Here is a 27,847-nt window from a genome sequence, read left to right on the forward strand (position 1 = left end):
CCTCTGCATCAGTTAATCATCTGAAAGGTGGTCGGCAATTCTTGGGAGCCTTAGTTTGGGCATTTAGCTTTTTCTCCCCACCCGCTCGATACTGCATCGTTTTGGCCTCAGAAGCAGAAAAACTTTTGTTACTAGGCAAAACTGACCCCGACCCCGCAAACTGGGTCCCACGTGTCGTGAATCTGTCCCTTGTGGTTCGTGTCGTCGTTTTGCTTGTACTTTCCCATCCCGAAGGTGTCGGAGAACTTCCTTCACCATCCTAGTCCTCCACCATCCTCTAGAGACTCATCATTTTCTTAAGGTTTCGAGGTTCAAACATCTTCACTCCCTTTCGCACCTTAGGCTTCAACCCGATCATGAAAGCCATCTCAAGGACTCTTTCTGACACCTCTGGGGCGTTGGAAGCCAAAGCAATGAAATCTTTGCAGTACTTCCCCACCGACTCGTCCTGGCGGAGCAGCAGTAGACGTTCACATGCGGTCAAGTCATGTGCTGGGGCAAAGTCCTCCAACACGCGTCTCTTCAGCTGTTCCCAGTTGAGAAAGGGGTTGCGGTCCCTTTCCCAATGGTACTAGGAGAGTGCATCGCCGGAGAAGCACACTCTCACCGCTCGGAGCTTCTCCTCTTCCGTGAATTCTCGCAGTTCAAAGTACTGTTCCACCTGGAGAACCCAACTCTCTGCATCTTCACCTTCGAACAGGGGAAGTTCGATTCTCTGAGTGAGTGGTTCCCGCTCTTTCGGTGACGCGTTCTTCCTCTGTGTATCGCCATTCACCGGTGTGGGGCTCTACAGGTTTCGTGGATGAGACTCGTCACCTCCTTGTCCTTCCATGCCGGAGATTTGAGTGTCATCCCCCTCTTTCCGGACAAGATCCCAAGTTTGTCGTTCTTCTTCCATCAATCTCCTCTCCAACCAGTCAAGAACGTCCAATTTCCCCAACTGTCTTTCCAAAACGTCCAGCTTCCCCAGTTGTTTCTTCATGGCGCTGACGTCGGACTCGAGACTGGAAAGTTGTTGGACTTCCTTCTGTATGTTTTCTATCACCTTCTCTAACTCTTCCACCTTCTTGATATCGTGATGAGTAGTGCCCAAGATAGACAGCTCTGATACCAATTTGATACGTTTAGGATAGGGAAGTGAGAATAAGGACAGTGAATAAGACAAATGCTCTTTTATTATAAGATAAAGTGATACAAATGAGAGAATTGTTCGGAGTCTCTCCCCTCCCCTTACAATAGTATTCTGATATTCGATGACCACTCTCTTCTCTCTCCTGCCATATAAGTACTACTACCAACTCTACTGATCCTTTGTCTCTACACCAAAGAGCCGTTGAGGTCACAGAGCCGTAGGACAAGGACATTAACTCTATCCCGATTATTATTACTTAACTAAGGTAACTTTTCCAAGAGGCCTGCTATCTTCTCTTGGACCTACTGGATCCTCCTAAGTGGACTTTAGCCACTTGGGCTTCTCTTTCTCCTTTGGTACTGATAGAGGATAGGAGGGTGTTGAGCTCCATATGTATCAGCCACCACTGGAGATTTCAACGTTTACGACAAATTCGTTGAGCAGACAGGAATATCAAAATGGTCAAGGTGGACAAGGTTAGTGTAAGATTCTTTAATGTTCCAATGGATTTGGGAAGAGGATTGTCTCTGTTGGCAACCCATACATAAGTTCTCTCAAAGATTGTCATGTACTAAATCCTGAGATACCAACGATTACCATTTCGAGAGCTTGTTGTGGTCTTAAAGAAACCAAGCTCGAAGACATCACTGGGACCATTGTTTCTTGCGCTCTTCTTATTTTCTTTACCCCTTATATAGATTTTTCTTCACACTAATTTTTCAAAACTTTTCAAATGTAATTTTCCACGTTCTATGACTTTTCAGCACATCATTTACTTCAACAAACTTTCCTCATTATAAAAACAAACAAAAAAAAACATATTATAAGATACATCTTTGTAGCATATCCGGAAAGATTAGTTACTCCTTGACATCATTTGATCTCTTCCGCGAATATGACATCGAAAATGTGTTGTACTGCACAATAGATATCAGAGAAGCTAAAATCAGACTTCGACCTCTAGATAGATTTACATTTAAGAAAATGTACAAACATATTCGTTTACTCAGAACACTCGAAGAAGAATGCAAGTTTTTGTCAACGTCGTACCTTCATCTTTTGGGATATTCGGCTGATCAACCACGAGGTATTGTAGCGCGTTTAGATCACCAGGACTATAAAACGGTAAACAATAACATAAGAGCAGTTTTCTAAAATTGCCACAATTTTATCAAGGCATCATTGTTCTCGGTACCTTGGTTTCAGGATAAGACACGTAAGTGCCGAAAGAATTGAAGATTTGAGATGGTATCTGCGAGAATTTAAAAGCACAAAACGGTTAAAAAGAATGATGATTGTAACTTAACAACTAAGCAGATTCTGGTTGCTTACTCTGATTGATGCATGTCATAGAGGATAGACAGCCCCTCTAAGCAATCAGCAATACAAGGTTTTACTCCAATTCGTTCCTCTACTCGCCTCTTGCTTGATTCAACTTCAAGTAAATGCAAACCGTCTCGATGTAGCTTCTCTAGTGTCAAAACACAGCTCCAGAATTCTTCCCTGACATCAGCATCACCCATATGCTATACGTTTCAGCAGTCTTTACTTACTACTAGAACCCGAAACACTCTTGCTAGCAACATTTTAAAGTAAAACCTTTCTTCCCTCAATACATACTTACAGGACGTTTCTCATGGAACGCAATAGAGTGTCCAGTTGACCCATCTGTTGCTGCACAACTGCGTCTTCAATCCCTTTCATGCATCTCAAAGCTCCATAGCTCCCATGATTTTGCATTTCCTATTCTCAAACCCAAATAAATCACACATGCAGTTTTGAAATTTCTGACTACAAACACACAAAAATTCCAGCTACCTGTAATCTCTTGATGATAGAAGAAACGTTTTTGAAGAGGGAAGCCCATCGAACTTGAAGTGCATCCCACTTTTCCATCTCCTCCTTCCCTTTTCTGAACTTCTGCTGCCATTTCTTGATTACTGCCTCCATTCGGAACACTCTAGGAATGTCGCTATGGTAACCTAGAAAGAGACAAGTATGCCTTTGGGTTTAAGCCATCCACCAAAAGGGGTAAATCAAGATAAGAATGCAAACCGACCAATCCCTACTGATATAACTTTTAAGTTCTCTCTATTACAATTTTATTGACTAAAGATGTGATGATGTACATCAAGTTTTCACATCTACAAAGACTAGGATCAGATTCTAATCTCCCTGTGAGCATACAACAAAACATAAAGATCAAAAGTGCCATCCATTAGATCTCCAGAATCTGCGAGCATTTTCTGTAGCACGAGCCTTTTTGATCTTCAGAAACAGCTTATAAGCCAATTCTGTTTTGTTTGAAGACATTAATTTACTGCTAAGCCTACTATATACGAAGCGGTTTGGACAAAATCCTTTACGCATGGCTTCTTCCATCACAAGCACAGCATTATCTAGATGACCAATGATACAAAGCCCATCCACAATATACTCGTAGACTTCCACGTCAGAAGGGTATCCACACTCTTGCATTTCGTCCCATACGTTCAACAGCATCCCACATTTTCCAAATCTCGATAGCCGCTTAAGCAACAACTTATATGCGCTTTCTGATACCTTACAGCCAGCTAATCTTGATTTCTGATAGATAACCATTGCAGCGTGTGGTGGACCATAGCTGCAAAGCGGCTTGAGGAAAGAGGTAACGAGCCCTGTGGTGGGAAGAACCCCTCTGGACAGCATCTCTTCAAAAATCTCAAGCGCATCCGAAACCTGACGACCTTTAATGAGCCCAGAAACAAGCTTGGAATACGTTTCCAAGTTAGGTTCACATTCCTCATCCAGCATCCTTCGGTAGTACCTCATAGATTCATCAAAATCCCGAGCAGATATGAAATTACAGATCATAGCGTTGTAAACATTAGCGTCGGGAACATTACCCTTGTGCCTTATATTATCAAAGATCTCAACAGAATCATTGACACGACCAGCTCTTCCCAACCCTTCGATAAGGTGGCTGTAAGACAAACAGTCAGGACCAAATCCACTCTCCACCATCTCCTTCAAAACCTTTTCCATTTCTTCAATCTCACCGAGCTTCGACCACCCACTAATCATAATGTTATAACTACAACAGTCAAAACGTATACCCCCTTTCTTTGCATTAAACACCGATTTCGCAGCAGTCACATGCGAACGCTCACAGAGACACCTCAACAATGCATTAAAAGACTCGGTATTATTACATTCCACCCCAAAACTTTCACTTGCCTCAAACAATTCTATCGCTCTACGCACATAATGAACCTTAGCAAAGCTATCCATAGCAATGGTTAAGCACCTCAGATCAGGGTTAACACCTTCACACACCATTTCCTTTAAAACATCAATCATACAAGAAAAGAACTTTCTCCTTCCCAACGCTCTTAAAATCACACAGTAGCTATCAACATCTTTAGACACACCAGGCTCACGAATCGCCCAATTGAAAAACGTAACCATCGCTTCACCGCTTAGATTTCCATGGTTAACAACATCAGCCACAATGTCGATACTCAAACCAATACCAAGACTAGTCAAACTCTTTTGTATTGCATACTTCCCTTTCAATTTCTGAAGAAACACTCCTCTAACTCTTTCCTCCGGCGACAAAAACGAATCAAAAGCTACTGTTTCCTCCTTAGCTTTATTAGATGTAATTGGAAGCAATGAAGATAACTCAGCTAGAACATAACTCTCATCAAGAACAGTATGGTTCAACGGCTCTGACGACGTGCAAACTGTGCGATTGAGTATGGAACTTGAAACTAAGGTTTCTACATCTACACGATGAACACGACGGAGTGATTCCATAACTAAGTTCCATCTCCTAAGCATAATAAATAATCACTCGATTCCAAAATCTTTAGGGTTTGTGATTAGTGTAAGTTTAAACTTAATCACTCCTAAGAGAAAAAAAAAAAAAAAAAGAACAAAGGAAAGATAGAGAGATGTGTAAAGCGAGTGATTAAAGAGAACTTACGAGGAAGATTGAAGAAGCTTTGCTTTTGGGAAAACTATCAATGGAGAGAAGAAGAAGAGTGCGAATCGGAAGAGAAGAAGAATGTTTCTACCCGGTTTAGTTAGGGTTACTGCCTTACGGTTTATGTTCGGTTCAATAGATAACCAAACGAAAAGTCTTATACCAGAAGTGGTTGGTTTAGAATGAGAACAAAGTAAAGAAAAAAAGCATGTTCACAAAAAGATGCATTTTAAAAATTAATATTTGGTTTCCCAAAAAAAAAAATAGTTTTGTATTTTCAACACAAATTTTACTAAGTAAATACCAGTTTATTTTTTTTTAACCATACTGTTTCCTTTAGATAATTAGAGAAAGAAATACAGATATATTGTTGTTAAAAAATATATATATACATATATATTGAAGAACAACCGAGAGATGGTGATAAAAATTGTAAACTCGATTTAAAAAAAAATTGAAAACTTAACTCGAATTTATAAAAAAAAAATGAAAAGAAAAATCTGCTTGTTTATTTTTTGTTAAAAAATAATATATTTAATTATGGTCATGAATGGTTGGTAGTTTTAAAATGGTTTTTAGATTATAGTTTTCGGTTACTGGATTTTAGATTTTAGTTTTTGGTTTTTGGATTTTACAAAAATAAAAGAAATAACAAATTAAAAATTTAGAAAAATGTCACGTTAATTTTTTTATAGGAAAAGTGAAAACCTCAAATAAGATGGTTTTTAGATTATTAATGAAAATTGTTAAAATCTTCCAAAAGCCAGATTCCCTAAATTTTAAGAAAACTATTTTTACAAAATCTTGAATGGATAAAAAAAGAGATTCTCAAAAACAAAAACCAAAAACCATTAGGATGATTCAATGAACTTCGGAATATGATTGTAGTCAGGCCCGGCCCATAGGACAATCAAGTAAAACCAAGGATTAGGGCATCAAAATTTTTTGGGGCATATTTTAGCCCAAAATTTTTAAGCCTTATATGTAGATTTTTTTTTTCTTTCTTTATTTAGTTTTTTATTTTTTTTTTTATTTATAAAAAAGTATTTATAAGTTCAAGTTCAATATAAGAAAAAGATATTATTTATGTAGATATATCCAATTTACATATGAAGTTTTATTAGGTTTATGAAAAATATTATCTCATTTTTTTTTCCACAAAAATTATCTCATCTTTTTAATTGTTTGTGATATTAGATTAAAGTTAACTAAACTTGTTGTTAATGAGTGTTGAAGCAAAATTTTATTTAGAAAAAAAAATTTATAACTTTAGTAAAAAAAATCATATTGGAAGAGTTTTAAATCAATAATGAGTGATTAGGTAATATAATATTTATTTTCATATAAAATTTTAAATGAACATAAAAACAAAGAAAAATGAAAAAGGGAGCAAGCAAAAAGAACATATTTAGGTTTGTGGATTTAAAATCAAAATTATGAAAATATTTTTTATATTACTATTTTTGTGATTTTATATACAATAATAAAAATGGTATTTAAATTTTTTTTTGGCGTAGGGCATCTAAAATTGTCCGACCGGCCCTGATTGTAGCTCCTTTTGTGTTAGGATCCAATGTGACGTACCATGATTCAATGAACTTAGGAATATCATTTGGCTTGCACCAGCAAATCTTGCACCACATGGCTGAGCAGAAGATACAAGCACACGTAATGGACCAGGACCAAGGTGCTTGAATATTATAAATGTGCTGCCCCAAATACCTTTTCTAGCTTATGCAGTCCTTGTTTCTCAGATCTTTTTTTTCATGCATTCAATAAAGAGAACAAATGGGATTTCTTTAACACATTTGCACCTTCTAATTATGTTCTTTTTGGGACACCAGCCATTCTTTTGCCAGGATATAAAAGCAAACAAGTGCTTTAACTTTTCATTTTGGATTGACAGGAGCTGCAAAAGAGATGTTGATTCGATCATTGCCAAACATAATGCTACTTTGAGGAAGAAACTGCAGCAGCAGTGAAGAATCTTCTGCCTGAATATGCTGAAGGTGATCTAGCATCTGTTTGCATAGAGCCTAATGAGATTAACCACCACTGGCAATGGCGATGGACCGGTGTGTGACAGGAGTGATTATTATAGTCAACTGTGAGTGATATTATTATAGTGAATCTAAAGCATTGAGCCATTGTTTGTGTTTGTCTAACCAAAATATATATCTAATATCTTTGTACAAAATATATTATGTTTTGTGTAATGAATGTTCTCCATAATTTATGCAAAAAAAATATATATATATATATATAAATCCAATTAAATAACTTTTGTAAAACAGGGGTCAAATATACAAATTATATTCAATTAAATTCATATAGTCAAAACGTAATACTATGACATTCTACATATAATTTGTGACAATTTGTAACAAATTTATCACATGTAATTTTGAAGATTTTTGTGAGGAAATTAGCTACGAAATTTTGTGACTTTTTATAAATATTAGTTACTGATCTTTCTGCCGCAATTTGTAACTGATAGTTACAGAAAAATATAGTAATTAGTAGGGACTTATGACAATTTAATTTGTATCTAATTTGTAGCAATTTGCGACAATTTATTATAAAGAGGAATTTTGTGACGACAAAATAGTTACAAATTTTTTTTGTTTCAAAACTGTAACAAAATTTATTTAGCTACGCAAAACGTATTATACCTACACAATTTTTGTAACTATACAATACAATTTTAGTAGTGAAAGATAAATTTTGACCAAGTGAAAGATAAATTATTCATTGGTGATATAATAAAAAAATATATTAGGGGTTTGCTCTTAATTTAGACATATTTTATATTGATTGAATAGAAAAAAATAAAGTCGAAAGACTTCGATAGGTTTGTGTGATTGTTGTCTATCAATTTGACTTCAATACGTTTTTGGTGTTTTCGAAGGCTGCTTCTTTACATCGTCTGGAGGATTGAGGAGCTTCGAGCACCCAAAGAACGAGTTGAAACCAGTACCGAGAGTGGACAGCTCAGGATATTTGTGTGGTGCAACCTTGCAAGGTTGACGATGAGACTAGAGGGGATAACTTGTCATTTTAAAGAGGATTTTAGAATATTTTTTCAATTATTTGTTATTCAATTGAGGATTTAAAAAAATTTATGAAATTTTATGTTATTCAACTTAAGATTTGTGTAAAATTCTTTAAAATAATTCAGAATCTCTTGTTATTCAATTAACCATCTATAAAACATACTTTAAATCTATTGTTATTTAAAATATCACAACTTTTTTGAGAATATTACTTTGAATGATTTTAGAATATTTTTTTGATTTTGTAGTTGGAAAATATGACTAACAAAATCATAGGGTATGAGGTAGAATTTTGAACGATTTTGAGAAGGAAATAAAAACTATCCCATAGAAGTGCAGAGAGATACCTCAATCATCATAATTTTCCTGGGAAATCAAAATTGGGAGAGAAGAATGATCGGAGGGAGAACAGAATTGGGAGCTGGTACTTGTTCTTCTTCTTCCTGGCTTTCCCGATCACTCACACTTGGAAAAAAAAAAAGGCAAAAAAATTGTTGATGCTCTCAACTGGGTGACAATGATGGTGAAGCTTCGCAATCTGATCATGTGTCTTGGCAAAGCATCTAATCATGTGCCAGAAACAACCTAGGATTGCCATTGGACGACTGTGTGAGAAATGCGATGGGAAATACGTGATATGTGATTCGTATGTGCATGTGTCCGTGTACTCTGGTTCATATATATGACGAATGCAACTATGGGTCATTCCATGGCCGTTGTGTTATTTGTGGATGGGTTGGGATCTCAGACGTTTATTATTGCAAAGAGTGTTCACTTTGGATAGGAAGGGGATTTCGAGTTGGACTCTCGTCATCTCACTCTTCCTTCGCTTCAAGCTTAGGAGTTCTTTGTTTTGGAAATTGATATTGAGATATACCCCCACAAGAATATTTCACTTGAGGTGAACTTTGCTTTCTTTTTAAACTCTCAATAATGTAAATGATCTCTTCGATCTGATCATTACTCCTTCATGTCAATTTTTATGTAATGAAACAGTTAGGTGTCATTGAACAGATTAAAGTCAATTTTTTTTTTTTTTTTTTGGTGTTGTGAAATATTCTAAAATCACCCAAAAATCACCCAAGTTTAATAATAAATCTCACATAATCACATTTCATATTCTTTTTTCTTAAATATAAAAACTCTAAAAATTAATCAAATCTTCTAAAACTCACTCAAATCTTTCAAAATTCTATATTATTAAAATCCTACTAAATCCTTTAAAATGCCAAGTTTAATACCGCTCTAAGAGAAAAAATACCAAGATGCTTGGAGTGGATAGCTCCCAAAATTGGACTGGTCATATCTGAACCAGAATTATACATAAATCACAAACCTCACCATCTTCCTTTTTTACAGAATTTTAGTAATATTTAATACCTAGTAAATATTTTAGTAACAAGCTAAGTAAAATATTAAAGATGTACACAACAAATTAAATGTATTTACGGACAATCAAATATATATATATATATATATATCAACCGCATGTGGTTACTTATGTAGACAATTTCTCCTCCAATTGACTCGTTTGAACTAATCCTTTTGTTGGAGTAGGAGTTGTTTTATATAGATGTATATACTTGGAGTTGTTTTATATAGATGTATATATATGTCAAATAGTATGTATGAGAGAGAACTAATAAATAAATCTTCTATGGATTAAATTGATATTTGAGTTGGGGATTTTAGAAGGATATCACAGTTTTATGAAACTTTGGAACCATGAGACGAGACTTTTGTTTCTCTGTTTGCGTTTCTTAAAATCAATAAATAAATAAGTTTTTGTTTCATCATTTGTGTATATATGTTAACTACAGTATATGCTTCAATTAAATGTTGAGGTTTATGAATTTCATAACATAAAACTATTAATGAATAGTCGTTTTATCAATTAACACCCTTACCGATTACCTTATAAAACTACTTAATGAATAAACGTTTTATCAATTCAACACCTTTACCGATTACCTTATAAAACATATCTTATTTCTTGTCACCAATCTTACATCCAAAACCAAAAGCAAAAAATGGCAAAGTCTCTTCTCATGGTAATGATGGTGTCCATAGTAATGTTTTACATGGTTCGTCCGACTTTCTCCCAGATAATCAATCCATATTCAGACGAGGTACTAGAAGATGTGGCCGATTCTCCAACTTCAGATTTCGAAATGTACGTCGAATCTCCTGATGAAGCTCCACTTGAAGAGGCTGATTCACCCGCAATGGAGTATGACACAGAGCTTGCTAGCCATTACTCACACAAACAGCTCGATTTTCTTGATTCTTGCATTGAAAAGCAAGGCAAGAAATGCGGAGGTCAGGTTTACAAGAACATGTTCGCTGAGACTCCTCAAATCACTGATGAATGTTGTCATCATATGTTGAAGGTTAGCAAAGATTGTCATCTCGTATGGGTTAAGTTCATATTCACATCGTATGAGCATAAAAGTTTTGCTTCTAAGGGTATTCCAAAAAGCAAACAGTCATGGAACGATTGTGTCCGTAGAGTTGGGAGCAACATTGGCGCTCCGGTCTCTTTGGAGTATTAAATTGATATTCCCTGATGTTGATGATATGTCTATGCGTTTTTGGTAATTTGATTGTTACCAATTTGTTTTTACTAATCAAAAAGCGAGAGCAATAAAAATATATTTCACGTTTTTATACATCATTCATTCGAACTAGTCCAACATAACTAAAAACGCATATGCTAAATGGACCCGAGGCTACAACTGTGTAAATCTATATAAGTTGTGGACTTGTGGTGTAGCCTCGAATCCATCGGCCACCATACTCTTATCCTTGAACCCACCAAGCCTCCACCATATATTCTCAAGCATCATTGACCTTATCCTAGACTCCTGTTTAATTAGGTATTAAACTGACTTAATCTTATTGATTTAGATGACAACCTTGTTTATACTGTTTATCTAGGGTTTACACTAACCGTCGTAAGAACACTCTAGAAACCCAGCATACTAAACCCATCATAGGAGTTGGAATCGAAGTGATGATGCTAAATTTAGGATGACCGACATGATTTGGTACGTCTTGAGAAATATGGACATCGTAAGAGGATTCGACACTGTTGTTGAATGTGATGTTCCCTTCGATGGAGCCAAATTTTTTAAAAAATGTATATCGAGCCAATTCAGTCTGACGTAAGAGTGAACCAATGGCGCAAGTAAACCTTCTTAGAAAAAAAAAAATTATATCTACTAGTACGTAAGAATGGAGCAAGAGTTTACTTGTGCAGAAAATAAAGACATTATTACTGTTCTCTGTTTCTCTCGTTGTGACTACAGTCTACAGTCCGAGATCTGTTTGTCGAAGGTCCAACTGTCTAAAACTAACCTCATGGGTCTTCTTAACCTTCTTATTAGCTCAAACTTTTGTATTATTTTCCACTTTCTCAATTGACAAGAGTATTTTTTTTGTATTTTTTAATACAAAATTTAGGGCTGAGATTTGCAATTCTTCCCACGAAATAGAATTCTCCTTTACACTAACCAGACCACTCCTAAGGTTAAAACGAAAGCTTACAACGATGTAACAACGGAGAAACCGCAGTAATAAACACCATTGTAGAAGCGGATGCCTTAAACAAAGCCATTGCATTAATGTTATCATCAGCAGCTACAATACAAACTTAAGAAAAAAACCCTAATGCCCTAATTCCTAATACCAAACCAACAAAATTTACATAAGAAAACATTGGTAAAAATCTAAAGCCGAACTACGAACAAACAACCAAACTACTTATTAAAACTTTCTTTCGATTAGGGATGTCGGTACTTTTTAGCAGTAGAACATAACTCTCTTCACATTCTCCTTCAAAGCCGGTAAAGGCTTCACACCGCAATCTCCAACAGTTGTTGTTTTCGTGCTCTTTTTCCCTGGTGATCCGTTATCTTGCATAATCTCCGGTTCCATGTAGAAACGTGCTCGAAATGCAGCGAGATGGGCATAATACGCCGGAGGAACTATACAAACAGCAAAAAAAGTTAACATATGAATGAGTTTGGCGATTTTAGTTTGAGTTGCAGGTTTAAGGATGAAGAAGAAAAAAAGAAATGTTATTTTTTACCTATAGAGACAGATCGAGTGCATCGCGCATAGGTATAACAGAGATTATTAGTCAGAGACTGAATACCATCCGCTGTGAACTTGTTCTCGTCCCAAAGAACATGGTAATGTGCAGGCCTGCTTGTTCCCTAAATCAGATAATAAACACACAAGAAGTTTAATATTTCCCTGTATATCTAGAGAAAAAGGTGTGTGTTTTTGGATATTTCGGTAGTTGTTTCGTTTCGTACCTGAATACCAGCATGGCTACAAAGGTAGAAGTCGAATTCAGTTGGATGACATATCTTGGTGTCAACTACAGTACCTGGAATAAAAGAGAGCAAAGAAGCAGTTAGTGACTTAGTTATTTTAAGTTATGATCTTCTTTCAACCGATTCAAGAACTAACTAACCTGGTAAGATATTTCCACTCCGGTCAGTACTACTTTTGTCTCGGTGATTATTAGCAAACAAACGAGTGTGGTGACGCTTCTGTACAACGATGAATGTCACCGGTGGCTGATAATTCGGTTCAAGCGACGCACAAGCCTAAACAAAGACAAATTTAGTTCCATTATGTAAATGATTTGCTGACAATTTGGCAAAACCAATTCAAGCTATGTACAAAAGTTATCACCTTTCGAATTGCATCCAACTCATAGAGTAAAACTTGATAGAATTGCCCTTCGCTTACTCCATCACTGTGTGAGTAAAAAACCCATTAGAACAAAGATGAATTCTTTTACTGTAATGAGCAAAGAGAAACCTACCGGTAAAAGATAATTCGAAGCGGTTTCTGCCCTGTTGCTTTCCTAAATGAAATCAGAAGGTCCCTGTAGAAAGCAACAAACAAAAAAACCTTGAGATACACTGCTAAAATCAAATTACCGAAACTGAAATAATGTGATTTTTCTTACCTGATCATACCGCCACTAACAGTGCCACGTACAGGATCTTGCCATGTTTTATACAAATCTTGTATAAGTTCTTGCCTGTGAGCTTGAGCACAAACTAAACCCGCATATTTTGTGACTTCAGGCCAGTCTTGAGAAGCAACAACCTAAAGACAAAAACATAACCGAGTCTAATGAATTTAGATGTTTTTCACTACTTTATAAAAGTGTATATAATGCAGTTGTTGTATAATCCTTACAGCAGCAATTGAAGGACTCGACTCTTCCCCGTTCTCTGGATGAGTTACGTCTGCGCCAAATATGATTGTTGGTATATCGCTAACCAGCGGAATTCTACAGCTTATGGCGTCTAATAGAACTGTGTTCCTTCCTCCCATCTGAAACCAAACATAGAGAGATCTGAGAGATTCATAATGCAAGAACAATATAAATTTTTCAATTCAGCTGTAAAAAAGTATTCACCTTGACGTTGATTTTAAGAGATACATTTGCCAGATACTGTTTGCTAATCTTGAACACATGTTTTGTGAGACAACACTGAGATATTAAACCAAGCTCGGTTTCACAGATTCTCTTAAGATCCCCTGAGATTACAAGAAGCATTTTGTTTTCATCGTAAAATACTCAAGAAGACAATAAAAAGTTAGAGATTTACGGATGTCGAACGAATAATAATAATACCGTAAAGTGAACCGTTGTTGTCAGGTAAAATTGCCAACAGAAGTTCTAACTCTTTCCCTTTGGTTCTGTTCATTGCAGTGTGATAAACATGCTTTAAAGCTTTCTCAACTTGATCAGGCCGAGCACTATATATTGGGATCACAGGTTCTGGATTAAACTCCTACAGTAATAAAACGACGAAGAGCTATATGATGAGAATGACTTCCAGTTAAAAGAGTTCAGATAAAAAAGAAGGAGAAAATTTAATTACCATGCCCGAGACCTCGCACATCTGACCAAGTTCATTACAAAATCCACGAGCAACATTTTCTTGCACACTGCGTGAGAAGTTAACACATGCCCATCTGCTCACCGTCATCCCATTGATCATTTTCTTGTTCATCATATTCCATTGACCGACTTGCGGGAGACAATCTTTTTCTTTCCCATTCTCATGATACTTAAGCTGTAGCAAACGAAGAGAGACAAATTAGCATAACAGTATTATCTTATAGTTTGAGAAAATTCAGAGATTTGTTTAGTGTTTTACCCATGGAGCTGGTAGAATCCGAGCTTCAACAGAAGCTAACTTTTCGCTTATGTTCATGCCAAACTCCTTTGCATATGGATCTTGATCATATGCGTTGTGTTGGACCGTCTTTAAAAAACATTTTTGACACTAAGTTAAACCCTCACTTCTAACTGACAAAGAACCATAAAAAGCTACATGACTATAAACTTACCCGCAAAATATCGTTTTCTCTGTCCCGTGGCCTTTGGCATGTAACTTTCAAGAGAGCAGTAATCTGCTTCTCATTCAACCTTTTTGTGTACCGTTGTCCCTCAACAATTTTGCATGCCTACATTCAAAACCGAATCAGCAAAAAAAAGCCAAAAATTGAAATGTGAAGTCTTGAAACAAAGAAAGAACTACGGTTTACAGTTTTACCTCCATTGGCAAATAGCTAGCCTTCTTTTGGTTTCCAACTTGGAGACACGGCAAATGTGTGTGCTGGATCGTGAATCCATACATCTCTTGAAAATACTCGATAACCGACTTCATCGTACAGTTCTCATCAACAGGAAACCTAAGAATATATAAACCAGAAAACTTGATTAATCTCAATGAAACTAGCCTTAGTAATCAGAGAGTAATTAAGAACAACAAAAAACGCTCACATTAGCTCTCTTGTTGGTTGAGTTGTTAAACCCGCAACACGGTACTTCCTTCTTACGTTCGCTCTATGAGTAACCTCTACCTTTACTCCCCTGAGACCCTTCTTAATCTGTTAAAGTTCCCAAAAATAAAACATTTTAAGAGAACAATCAAGGAGAAGAGATAATATGATGAAGAGAATAGTACCTTAACCCGATCAGAATCAGACAAGGGCTTAGACAAGACATCCTTTCCAAGAAGCTGTGCTACAAACTCAATCACCGGAAGAGGCTCAATAAATGCAGCTGAAGCCATATCTACAAAGGAAGGAGAAACACATTAAGATTGGGCTGACTTCTTATAAATAAGACCAAAACTGTAACAATCTCGTAAGTCAAATTTTTTACCGATATTTAGTGATAAACCCATTTGAGTAGGTCTAATACTCTGGTAAAACCCACACCATGACTCTAACCCTTCACCAAGTCGCTGAGGTGTTCTAATATCAGGCGAAAAGAAAGATCTTCCAACGGGACAAAACCTCTTAACCGACAATTCCCTGAGCACAATGTCAAGAATCTGCAACGCCTCTTGAGGACAATCTGCACGTTTACCAGCTAGAAACTCTCCTAAGTGATGCATATTGGCTCGTGCAACAAACTTGATAGCCACCTTATATGATCTCTCCCTTCTACAAAGCAAAAATGTTAGGTCAAATTCAAATATTATAACAACACAAATAAAAACTAAACAACCCCAAAGTAATAACACTTACTTAGGACCATTGATGATACCATCATCTTCATCAACAATCTTAACAGTGAACTCCTTCCAAGTAAAAGGAAGCTCTCCGGCAGTGTAAAGACTTTTCCGGCCATCGTAAGCAGGAAGCCTTGTCCCGAGATCAGACTCTTTGTATAGTCTCACTAACTCAGCAATGATAGCTCTGTTTACACTCTTTGATGACACTTCAGGACTTATTGTAACCTGCAAAAATCATAACCTAATGGTCAATCAATGAACCCAAATAAGCAATAAGAACAAAAATTAAACTCTTCTCTCTCTCTCTCTCTCTCTCTCTCTCTCTCTCTCTCTCTCTCTCTCTCTCTCTTTCATTAAATCGTCCAAAGTTTGAAACTTTATTTCTCATTAGAGCAAATACTAAAAAAAAGGTAAAAACTTACATCATACTGATTCAAATCCTTGGTGGGCAAATCAGCGATGAAATGGTTAGCTTTAACAATGCATCTAGTCCCAAGAGTTCCAAATCCAGGCCTCGGAGCAAAGTTTGAGTTTTTACGAACACCCATCTGCATCTGATGATTCACGGCGACTATATCTCCGGCGGAGGCGGCAACGACGACGGCTGAAGAAGTGGTTTGACTCGACGGTGGTGGTGGTTTACGAGGACGAGAGCTAGGTCTCATACAAACATCACCCTGATCAGATTTTCTACCACCACGGTTTCTCCTCCGGCTACGATTCTTCGACGGCGGTGAAGGTGAAGAAGCTTGAGTCTGACCATTCGCCGGAGTTGTCACCGGAGGAGGAGGAGAGATTTTACCGTTTTGAACGGTTTTGGGATTGTGCTGTTTTAAAGGTTGGGTTTTGATGACTAAGTGAGTCTCAGAGCTATCTTTCATTGGCCTAATCGGCATTGTGTTTTGTGGATTTCTCAAACTTCTCTTCTCACTCAGACTACAAAAAGAATGAAAACCAAAGAAACTTTAAAACTGATCCCTTCTTTGGCCTTATTCTACCTGCAAAATCATGAGGATGAAAGCAACCAAACTAAAATAAGTACACAAAAATATTAAAAAAAAAATTAAAAATTTGTCAGATTGCATTAAATGGAGACAATCCAGAAAAAAGAAAAAAAAACTATGATGATAGTGTTTTGGGTTTTTAAGAAAAATAAAAATCAAAACTTTGAAACAGTGTTCAAGTAAACAAAAAAAAAATGTTCTTGTTTCTATTACAAACACAAAACAGAGAGGTGAAAAAAGAACAGAGATTTAACAAATACATGCATAGATAGATAGATAGATAGATACAGTTTTGGTTCTCTCGATAAATTAAAAGAGAGAGAGACAAGAAGCCATGAAATTAGAAGAGAACATTGTAAAGACCAAGAAATAAAAAGGGAACCAATCAGACAGACAAAAAAAAAACAGTAAGCTTTGAGAGGGTGAAAAATTGGGAATACCCACAAGACAAAACCGGAGAAAGCTTTTGTCTCTATTTGAAACCGGGAAATGAGATCCCGGAGCAACAAAAAAAAAATTGGAATAACCCAAACAGATAATTACAAACAAAAAAATCGAAAAATCTAACCTTGTCTTTTTTTTTTTCTATGAATTTGAAGAAAAAGAGAGAGAGAGAGAGAGAGAGAGCAAGTGAACAAAGAGAAGGAATAAACATCGAAAAGAGCAGTGGAAATATCAAATATCTATCCCCCAAAGAGAATGATATAAAATTTATTTTTATTACTATTTTACAAGTGAATTTATTGCTACGGTGAGATAATGACCCGTCCGCTCTATTAGACTATTACAATTATTAAACACACACACACAAAGAAGAAGAAGAAAAAAAACACTCACCGACCAATGAAGAAGAAGATAGATAGCTTTCCTCTCAATGTGGAGAAGAAGAAGAAGATAAGAGAAAGAGAGAGTATGAATGGCGCTGATGATGATGAGGTTGGAGGAAGAAGAAGAAGGAAGGTTAATAGATAGAAAAAAGAAGAGATGATTGTGATGTAGAAAAAAATTTATGTCTTTTAAGGACGCATGCAAAAGAAGGTTTTGCTTTTGGGGCTTTGGTCTCTTCTATGACTGGACATTCGGGTAACACGTTCGGATTCGGGTATTATCCATTCAGGTTTGGATAAACGGGTTTAAAAAAATAGAATCCATTGGGTATTTTTAGATATATGGGTTCGGTTCGGTTTGGATACTATCGGGTTCGGATTGGTTTGAGTTACAAATTTTAAAACCCGATTAGTATCCGAATTACCGGGTATCCAAAAAAATATAATTAAATTTAAATAAATTTAGTTAAATTTTGACTTATATAACAAAATATTTTAGATATTTTGATTATTTTTGATATTTAGGTATAAAACTAAATGAATTATTCAAAATTATAATCATAATTATGAGGTAATTGTATTATATTAATAATAAATATTATAAATATGTTTATATGTTCAGATTTAATGGGTATCCAAACGGATATCGGGTATTACCTGACCCTAATCCGAACCTACGGGTATTAGAAAATAGAATCCAATAAAATTTTATAGGCAAACCCGTACCCAGTTTTTCGGGTCGGGTTCCGAATTGGGTATTCGAAAATGGTTTTTATGTCCATGCCTAATCTCTTCTTCTCTCTCTTTATAAAATCACGTGTAAAGGGAGCTTTCTCTCTCTCCACCCGCAGCCTCAGCATTCATCAGTCTTCTTCTTTCTTTTACTCTTCACTTTCTTTTTTTCTTTTGTGTTTCCACTTTACTAAACTTTTTTTATTCTATACTATATAAGAAATAGTATAGTTTTGTTTTTTTACACTTTCCTAATAATGAATGTTTCATTAAGTACAAATTTCTTCTTTTTGATAACCACACACAATAATGTGTTTTTGATTTTGTGGCGCAGCAGCAACTATTTAATTATGGTTTGTTATTGATCAATTAATTAATTAGTTTCTTATTCTATTCTCCTACTTCATTATATTACTAATTTTAAATTTTATTATAAAATTTTATTATTCATAAATAACAATTTTAGATTTTAGTTTTCCAAACGACACATATTGTAACGTTCACAAACAGAAAACAAAGTATGGTATTGTAAGTTTGTAACGCATCTATAAAATCAACAGCGGACGATTTTATATATATTCTCTTTATTGTAATGTATGATTTAATTAGTATTTATAAAATCAACGGCAGACGATTTTACACATATTCATTTTATTGTAACATATGATTTTATCTGTATCTATAAAATTAAGGAGTGACGATTTTACATGTATTCTCTTTATATTGAAAATCTAATTTTTGACATACGGGAACATAAATGCAAATGATGTAAACACTGAGTGGAGAATGTTTATTGTATTGAGAAAGTCTTGAACTATGGATGGTCGAAGAGCACTTTTTATTTGGTAAAAGGGGTATGGCATATTAGAATGGATTAATTGAAACTCGAAATATGTCATTTGAAAGGGCATGTAACCGTTTTAATATACTTAATCCAATTGAATATCGATAATAACGAAAATCGACTTTGGATTGCTCTTTGGCGATCGAACAAAGAGTCGATTTTTGACATTATCGAATGATTAATGAGGCTTTTAAATCTGGTTAAAATTGTTTGACAGATGTGGTTAATGTAGGAGGGTTGATGTTTGTTAAACGATGTGGTAAAAATCGTAAATCGTTTGACAGATGTGTGATTGTCAAAACGTATAGTATTATTACCTGCAACTGCAAATGAACATCGTTAAAAAGTACTACTACTTTCCCAGTTGCTCCTTAATTACAGATCTCCAAAAATTGGGTTTAATTAAAATAGAGAAAACGACTTGACCACGACTTGGCATGATTACATCCTTTACTATTTTTGTGACCAATTTGCAAATATTTATTTGAATTAGATTTTTTTGGATATGTATGTATAAACAGATCTCATATATGTGTCAGCTGATTGCAGCTGCTGATTAAGCTTGATGGCCACTTTCTTTGTGGTCCGTTTAGTACCACCACCACTAACGCCATTGTATACATATATACATATATTATATGCATATAACATACATACTATAAAACTATGGCGAGAAATAGTAAATGTTAACATGTAAAAAAGGTTATAGTAAAAAATTGAAAATAATAATAAAAGCAAAATGATAACACACACGGAAGAAGGAATAATTCGAACTTGCAGTCTTCTCTTTTCTTTCTGCAGACCCCATTTCGTGACTCACTCTACTACACAGTACACTACACCCCTCATTTATTTTGTTTTCTTCCACTATATATATTTTGTTTTTGTTTTTATTGACATATGAAAATTACGTATGAAACGTCCGTCCATAAAAAAACCAAACCTATATAAAACAAAATTCGTACTATCAGCTATTTTTTAACAAACATCATTGTTATTGTTGATAATTCAGTAAGCTATAGCGAGTGTTAACTAGTTTGTACTATAGCGAGTGTTAACTAGTTTGTATTATAGGGTCTAAAACCTCCGATGAACCAAAAATAAATAATAACGTTAATAATACAAAGACAATGATATCTATATAAGCTAGAAGGTTCTCTAGTACGACGAAATTAATAGTAATTAAGTACGCAAACCACTGGCCTATGATTTATACATTTGAACTTATGATTTAAGCTAATCTATCTACTATAGAGTTTTTTTTTTTAATAGTAAAACTTGCTCAACTGAGTTGAGTGTGATATGTAATGGTTGGTAGAGTTTCTTTTTTGGCAGCAAATTGGAGAACGTGTAACGTTCTTTTAGAACTATTATATGGAAATAAAAACAAACAAGATTGTGATTTTCTTGCTAGTTGCTACTAATAAGAGAAGGAGCTTTTTTTTTTTTTTTTTTTAATTACTTGATGAATATCCCCTTTTGATTTCTTTTTTAGGTTTTAGTTTGTATTATTGCTTAGATATGTTATATATATATAGCAATTCTTTTAATCCGTTTAAGATATTTCTTACCTCAACGCTAATTGAAAGATTGTGGTCATGGCCTTTTTAGTTTATAGAATTAGTATTTTACTACCAAAACATCATAGTTTACTACCAAAAACATCATAATTTAGTTAAAATAACAATTTCCTAAAATATCTTACACCATGTAATTAAAAGAAAATTGTTTTTCCTCGTATTTTTTAAATTTTGGAGAAAAACCCGAAAAATACGCCATCTAATTTTTTTTTGCCATTTAATTCCTATAGTTATTAAATTTCTCAAAAAAATATATGGTTTAATTTCTGTTGTCTTTAAAAACCTTCATTTTATTAATAATGGTATATTCAATTTTACGACATAACGACTGTTAACTCTAATGGCGGAAATGTTAACTAGGATTAAACTGTAACTACACGTGGTTAATTAGAGGGAACTAAAGACATTGTTGCCCTCTTCTTCTTCCTCCCCCAAATCGATTTCGAGTTGTTAGAACCCTAGAGAATTATTTTTGTAGTTCAAGAACCGATCGATGACTAAAAAAACCATATATACATTATACTCTAACAGAATTACACCGTATAAAATTTGTAAGTAAAACAAAAAATACATGTGTAATCCATTAAAAATTAAACATGGTTCTAAATCTAATTTAGATTTAATTTTCTTATGATTTGTATGTTTATCTAAATCTTTAAGAAATACTTATCAATTAATTAATAACCTAGCATTTGTTAAAGACATATACTTAGATAATTATTTATAACGTAAGAAAAATATTTCTTTAACAAATGTTATGAGTTAATTAATAACCTAAGTATTTTTTTGCAAACAATTAATAAGTCTATATATCCTGAAAAGTAGAGTATGAAAACATAATTCACATAAGCGTAGAGGTGAAAGTTCAGTAATTAATTATTTTAAATAATTATGTTTAGTAAATTAGTAATGGTGGTGTATATAATCAAGTAGAAGAAACTCCACGTGAAGTAGAAATACACCTCAGGGCCCCTACTTTATTGGGGCCACAAGGAAAATATCCGCCGTGAGATCGATCATAATCATGACTAACCTTTTTTTTTTCCTTTGTGACACTAATAAAACTAATAATTTTTGTCAATAAGTTTCAAAGTATTCAGAAAATGTTACGATGAATGATGATGGCATTGTTGGACTAATGGGGAAAAGCTGAGAGCACTGTTTGAAATTTGTTTTTCTATTCATAAAAATGAATGTACACGTTGGTTCCAAAAAAAAAAAGAAATTGAATAATGTACACAGTTTACATATGTATATAATAACCAAATAACTTATATATATATAAATTAAAAAAAAACCTTAAATAAATTATGCATTTTACAATTTCTATGCTAATTTCTTGATGATCTTAAATACGAGCAATAATGTAACTATTGGGTATACACATCACGTTAACAGATTCATAAGTGTCATGAAATGTTCGACCAATAGCCGAAAAAATTTATACAGTTTGGTGACATATTGTTTCTAATTATGATTCTAACAAAGCACATACACACGCATGTGAATATGTGATATGCCTATGAATCTATAAATGTATATGCGTGTGTAGATATATACAATATCATATGGGTTAGTTTGGTCACGGTGTGGATATAGCTATAGGGTTATGGGCATGGTTTGTTTTGGTGTGACGCATGTTTTTTTTTCTTTTTTTCTTATGATTGTTTTAGTTTGTTTTCAGATTCAGCAAATTTGACAAAACTGTGAGAAAAGATAACGTTTTAAAATCATAATCTATTTGTTTTGCATGTGTTCCGCATACACCACATTAATATAGTATTTAGGAAAATTTCAATATTGGGTCAAACATTACTTTGCTTGGACTTCTTTGTCCTGCTTAGTCCAGTGTTTTTACTCATTCAATTTTATCAATTAAATAATCGAATAAGTTTTTAATCAGACCTATTTACATGAATTTGCACCTCATGTGATGACTAATTAATTAATGAGTGTTGTTAAACTTGACGATAACCTTCTCCGTCTCCTACAGAATATAAGGCATTTTTCATCTCCTAAAGTATATGAATAGTTGGGCGTCATTGGCTTCTTTTGGTGCTAATCAGTCTTAATTAGCTTCTTTGACTTGAATTCAATTACATTTTGTCCATAAAATGATCACATTCCTTATAAAATGGATTTGCAATCACTAAAACCAATGATAGCTTTGAATGTTAAGAATAAGTATATGACATTGAATGAGGAGGTTGAAACTCAATTAACAACACAAAATGAAGCTCAACCTACTCGTGGCATTGTTACAAGGTTTATATGTTTAACTGCTCGTTACGTTGATGATAATTTGAGATTGAACAACATGATTTTAATATAAAGCCTTCACATACTGTTAAAAATTTATAATAAAGTTCTTAGTTGCTTTCAAGAATGAAATTTTGAGAAGAAGATATTCTCTTTGACTTTGAATAATGCTACTAATGTTTAGTGGTCGTAATAGATTGAAATGTGGTGGGAAGCTTTTTTATGTTAGATATTATGCATATATTTTGAACCTTATTGTGCAAGAAAGATCAACAGTACTTATTAATCTTTTAAAAAGTTTTAGAGCAAGTGTGATGTTTGTCAAAGAATTTGATTCATCAAAAAAATATATGTATTTACAGCATGTGTTGAGAGTGTAAGAATTAAAAGTGGTGGTGTGATTATTTTTATATGTTCTACATGTTGGAATTCGACTTGTGATTTGCTTACTAGAGTTTTGAAGTTTGGTAAGACATTTGCTAATTTGAAAGAATGTGACCAAAATTACAAGTCACTGCATTCTGAAGATGACTGAGATTGTGGATAAAGAATTTGTGACTTGTTAGAGCCTTTTAGTACCATTTGCAATTATTTCTCAGGTGTAATTTTATTCACTTAATGTGTATATTTTGCAAGTGTGAAAATTGAATGTCTTTTGGAAAAAAAAGCAGCGTGGTGATTTTAGAATAGAAGAGATGATTATGAATATGCAGTTAAAGTTTGATAAGTAAATATATAACTACAATACTATCCTAGCTACGAGAGCTATTTTAGATCTGAGATTAATTGAGCAAATTTTTTAATCACGTTAAGAAAAAGTGGATGCAAGTATTTCTGAAGAATACTGTAGGTCAAATTTGCTATGGAAAATTTGAAACATCTTTATAAACACCACAAGGAAAAGACTTGAACTTCTTCCACCTTCAAAAAAAACACCAACTCCACATCATTTTTTGAATCATCATTAGAGGATGATACATATTATGTAAGTATTATTCTCCATTCTTTGTCTAAATCACCGTGTTCAAATTTATCTAACTAGTACCTATATCATAAATGATATCTTTGAACTTGAAAGAAGCATATAACTTGGTTCTTAAACACACAAAATCGGATTTACAAAAATTTACAAAAAATCGGATTAACTTGGTCCTTAAGAGAAAACATTTAATCTTGTGCTCATATTCGATACTACTGATATTTAGTTGTTGAGTTGTTTCTTTTATTTATTCATTAACCCATTGATTTATGAATTATCCTATGACCCCAATTATTTATTTCATAAGTTAAATAGTTTATTTCTCTTGCATTTTTATTTACAGTTTATAACTAAGTATCATACTCCCGATTAAGCTAGTAACGAGTCTCGTAATCTCTAACACACTATTAGTCCTTGTGGATCAATTCTGAATATACTACGAAAGTTAAATGTATCGAGTTATTATTCTAGCAAACATTTTTTTTTTTTAACGCTTCCAATTATATTAAAATAGAGAGAGGAGTTTTACAAAACTCAAGGTTCTTGAAATAGAGCTGAATAGAGCTGCAGAAACATAACATAGTAAAACAGAGTGAAAATAAAACTAAGCTTCAAGCTCCTCCATTAATATATACTAATATATAGCTTCTTGGTTTTTTATGTATTATTTTTTGTTATTTATCTTTTTCATCAACTCTAAATCGCATATATGATGCTAAATTGCTTTGGAATTTACTATAATCAATAAAAATATTATTATTAGCATGACTCTAGCAATTGGATGGATTTGTTCACTAATTTTCAAATAATAATCCCAAAAAAGGAAATAATAATCCTAAATATCAAAGAAATATTTGTTGGACGATCCTCCCTGATACGATCTTGCAATCAAGACGGACTACCAAGTGCAAGGTAAAAAGAAACCCTATATCTATCCACTTCCGACCGACGGTTAGGCCTCACACCGCCATCGCTAATGTTCCCCTTTCTTCCCCATATTCATTTCTACCATGGCAATTGCCGCTTTAGATCCCTTGTATCCCTCAGATCTTCCCTCTCATTCGTCGCTGGAAGTTTCCATTTTTCTAATTGTTGGCCACGATTTGGTCTCTGCTCCTCCTTCTAAACCGACAACTGAGGTAACTCTAACTGTCCAATTTGAATCCTCTGGAACTCCTACTGATCCTCTACTTACAAAAGAGTTATGCTGAAGACTTACTAATAATTGATGATACGAAGCTCCAGTGGGCTGAGAGATTCAATCCTAGTCTTCGCAACCTCAAAAAAGCTGTCTACCCATCTATACCGAAAATGAAACTCCACGGGTTCGAGCTCCTGCCTCTGGCATACTCAAAGCATCAAATACCTAGAAGGGTCATATTGTGGCTCACTTCCATGGCAACCCGCCCCAACAGGTAAAATATTTTTGGATCTTAATCCGATTTAGGGAAAGGAGTGTAGAATCAATATAATATGTCTCCCCAATGGCCTTGTTCTCATCTACATTCCCTTCGAGTTAACTAAGAAGTGGGTTTTAGAGGTTGGATGTTGGAAAGCGGGTAACTGCCTTTTCACCGTTACACCTTGGTCTCCAACAACATTTCTTACTCCACTCAAGCTCGTTTCTCTCTCAATATGGGTTATTCTCAAGGATGTACCTCCACAGTTATACCCCCTTCTAGGTTTAAGCACCATTGCTTCAGGAATTGGTGAGCCCCTTCATACCGAAAAATATCAGGTCCCTCCTCTTGCCATGAATACAAGAATTAAGGTCGAGATTCTACTCAAGAAACCACTACTCCAACTATCCCAAAGGACTTGACTAGTTTTGAAAATGATTCTTCTTCCTCACCCCAGAGACCTCCATAGACAATAATGTTCAACTGAAGAAGGTTTTGAACTCTACCTAGCAGGTAAAGGGGCATCTGGTTGCTGGAATTCCGATACCTACTAATTCATTTGAGAAAGTTCTTGATCTTGTGATCCATGTAAGCCATGTACCATCAAAATCAACTTCTATTGATGTGGAATCAGTGTCCCCTCCTACAACAACGCATAAGTATCTAGATTATCCTTTGAGTGATTCACCAAATAAATGGCAAGTAGTTAGAGGGCGATCAAAATCATCTAAGTCATCTCAGCAAAGACTTTGCCTAAAGGGTCAGGAAGCAAGGTCCTCGGATATGATATAGAAAATGATTGTTCCCACATCTGGTTCAAATCTCGGAAAAGACAAGCAGCCCGCAGAAACATCAATCATCAAGGGCGTTCTCCTTTCCACTAATCACCACACTGCATGCCTATACCTAAAAAAAAAACGCTAAGAATTCCAAGATCTCCAGTAGAGGACAGGTTCGTGTTCAAGGACGTCCCCATCTTCATCATGCTTGAAAGCTCTTCTTTAATCCTTTTGCCCTCTGTTTTCATGATGATGAATATATTTTGTTATAATATAAGAGGTTTGAATACAACCCATCGACAGCAAGAACCCATGAGATGGGTTTAGTCTAATAGGCCTTCAATAGGAGGTACTTTGGAAACTCATGTTCAAGAAGACAATGCGGCTTCAATTTTGGCTTCTACCTTCCCTGGTTGGAGATATGATTATAACTACCTCCCTCTCGCTCTCAATGGGAGAATTATAATAGTTTGGGATCCTTCTTTTAAGGTGTTTATTTACAACAAAACATATCAAGTTATCTCTTGTGGATCAATATAGTCTTCAAAAAATCCATCCTTGGCTGCTTCATGGAGATTTTTATTAAATATTATGAGCAGAAGACCACTATTCACTCCATCCTTACCTCTTACCCTTACACCGTATGTCTGAATTTCAAGATTGTATCAACTCATGCGATTTCCTAGATTTAGTAAGTGGAGGGACTAATCATATGTGGTACAATAGTCGGCCTCTTGATCAAATCACTTGTAAGCTTGACAGAACTGTTGTTCATGATGCATGGATATCATCCTTCCCTCAATCTAATGCTCTATATGATGTGCCAGAAGGATCCGATCATTCCCCCATCCTAGTTGCTACATCAGATGTTGTGGAAATGAAGAAGGTTCCCTTAAGTTCTACACCTTTTTACAACTCATCCAAATTATCCTTCTCTTGTCGAATCAACTTAGAATATGCATGTCCTACTGGGTTTTGTATGTTCTCACTTTGTCAAAAGCTCAAGGCAATGAAGATGGGTTGCAAGGCTTTATGTCATATCCATTTCAGCAACATTTAAACAAGGACAACAAAAGTTATGAAGTCTCTCAATAATATCCATAATCAAATCTTATCCTCATCAAATTCAATTTTTTTAAGAGGAAAGATTGGCTAGACAGTGTTGATTTATTCTTTCTAAAGCAGATGAAACTTTTCTCACAGAAAAATCAAGAGTTCGCTCATGATCAGACGGAGATTCCAACACCCGCTTCTTCCATAATTCTACGAAGGCTCACAAGGCAAGGAATCCCATTTTTTGCTCATTGATGAGGATGGAGAAAGGGTCACAGACAAAGGGATTCTAAAGGATATGATAGTTGACTATTATCATCGGTTGCTTAGAACCAAAAAATCCCTGGTCGAATCTCTTACAGTTCAACAGATTCAAGATCTACATCCTTTTAGATGTACTGAGGAAATGGCTTCAACTCTCTCTACCATCCCTACACCAGAATTGGTAACTTCCACTCTTTTCTCATTGCTTAGAAGGAAAGCTCCAGAACCGGATGGATTCACAGTGGATTTCTTTATCAGCTCATGGGGAATTGTGGGACCAACTGTCATAGAAGCTGTTTTTGAAATTTTTAGAATTGGTAAGCTCCTTAAACAAGTGAATGCAACTATACTAGCTCTCATTCCAAAGACTGTCGCAACAGAGATTCTCACAGAGTTTAGACCTATCTCTTGTTGA

General features: G+C 34.8%; 4 protein-coding genes and 1 pseudogene across 10 annotated transcripts; 2 read left to right on the forward strand and 3 right to left on the reverse strand.

Annotated features, from left to right (window-relative positions):
* Nucleotides 1-1,831: 1,831 nt before the first annotated feature.
* LOC104760575 (uncharacterized protein At5g43822) lies at nt 1,832-5,249 on the reverse strand. The gene is made up of 7 exons (XM_010483519.3): nt 5,100-5,249; nt 2,951-3,114; nt 2,757-2,875; nt 2,465-2,635; nt 2,328-2,384; nt 2,183-2,247; nt 1,832-2,049 (listed from the first exon to the last, which is right to left on the reverse strand). The coding sequence occupies exons 2-7, from the start codon at nt 3,080-3,082 to the stop codon at nt 2,006-2,008; spliced, it is 588 nt and encodes a 195-aa protein (XP_010481821.1). The 5' UTR covers nt 3,083-3,114; nt 5,100-5,249; the 3' UTR covers nt 1,832-2,005.
* Nucleotides 3,178-5,093, reverse strand: LOC104760574 (putative pentatricopeptide repeat-containing protein At5g43820 pseudogene; annotated as a pseudogene). The gene has a single exon (XR_015588617.1). The product of XR_015588617.1 is annotated as a putative pentatricopeptide repeat-containing protein At5g43820 pseudogene (transcript).
* A 4,897-nt stretch (nt 5,250-10,146) lies between the features above and the next one.
* Nucleotides 10,147-10,821, forward strand: LOC104760576 (protein DOWN-REGULATED IN DIF1 11-like). The gene has a single exon (XM_010483520.2). The coding sequence runs from the start codon at nt 10,183-10,185 to the stop codon at nt 10,702-10,704; it is 522 nt and encodes a 173-aa protein (XP_010481822.1). The 5' UTR covers nt 10,147-10,182; the 3' UTR covers nt 10,705-10,821.
* A 929-nt stretch (nt 10,822-11,750) lies between these two features.
* LOC104760577 (protein argonaute 10) lies at nt 11,751-17,792 on the reverse strand. Of its 6 annotated transcripts, none has more exons than XM_087498636.1 (20): nt 17,553-17,792; nt 16,134-16,647; nt 15,725-15,936; nt 15,357-15,640; nt 15,157-15,266; nt 14,973-15,079; nt 14,743-14,881; nt 14,537-14,653; nt 14,344-14,451; nt 14,065-14,259; nt 13,815-13,974; nt 13,596-13,717; nt 13,373-13,510; nt 13,137-13,279; nt 12,990-13,052; nt 12,857-12,920; nt 12,633-12,768; nt 12,472-12,545; nt 12,243-12,369; nt 11,751-12,138 (listed from the first exon to the last, which is right to left on the reverse strand). In XM_087498636.1, the coding sequence occupies exons 2-20, from the start codon at nt 16,605-16,607 to the stop codon at nt 11,954-11,956; spliced, it is 2,958 nt and encodes a 985-aa protein (XP_087354762.1). In that variant the 5' UTR covers nt 16,608-16,647; nt 17,553-17,792; the 3' UTR covers nt 11,751-11,953. The 6 variants fall into 6 exon arrangements, with proteins under 6 accessions (XP_087354762.1, XP_010481823.1, XP_087354759.1 ...); XM_010483521.2 differs by having other exon boundaries at nt 16,134-16,709; XM_087498633.1 differs by having other exon boundaries at nt 16,134-16,709; nt 17,284-17,681.
* An 8,966-nt stretch (nt 17,793-26,758) lies between these two features.
* LOC147921524 (uncharacterized) lies at nt 26,759-27,847 on the forward strand. Its single transcript, XM_087497722.1, has 3 exons — nt 26,759-27,001; nt 27,301-27,395; nt 27,499-27,847. Exons 1-3 carry the CDS (start codon nt 26,759-26,761, stop codon nt 27,845-27,847), a joined length of 687 nt encoding a protein of 228 aa, XP_087353848.1.

The sequence above is a fragment of the Camelina sativa genome, chromosome 18 (assembly GCF_030686135.1).
Source record: "Camelina sativa cultivar CO46 ecotype springtype chromosome 18, ASM3068613v1".
Classification (NCBI taxonomy): Eukaryota; Viridiplantae; Streptophyta; class Magnoliopsida; order Brassicales; family Brassicaceae; genus Camelina; species Camelina sativa.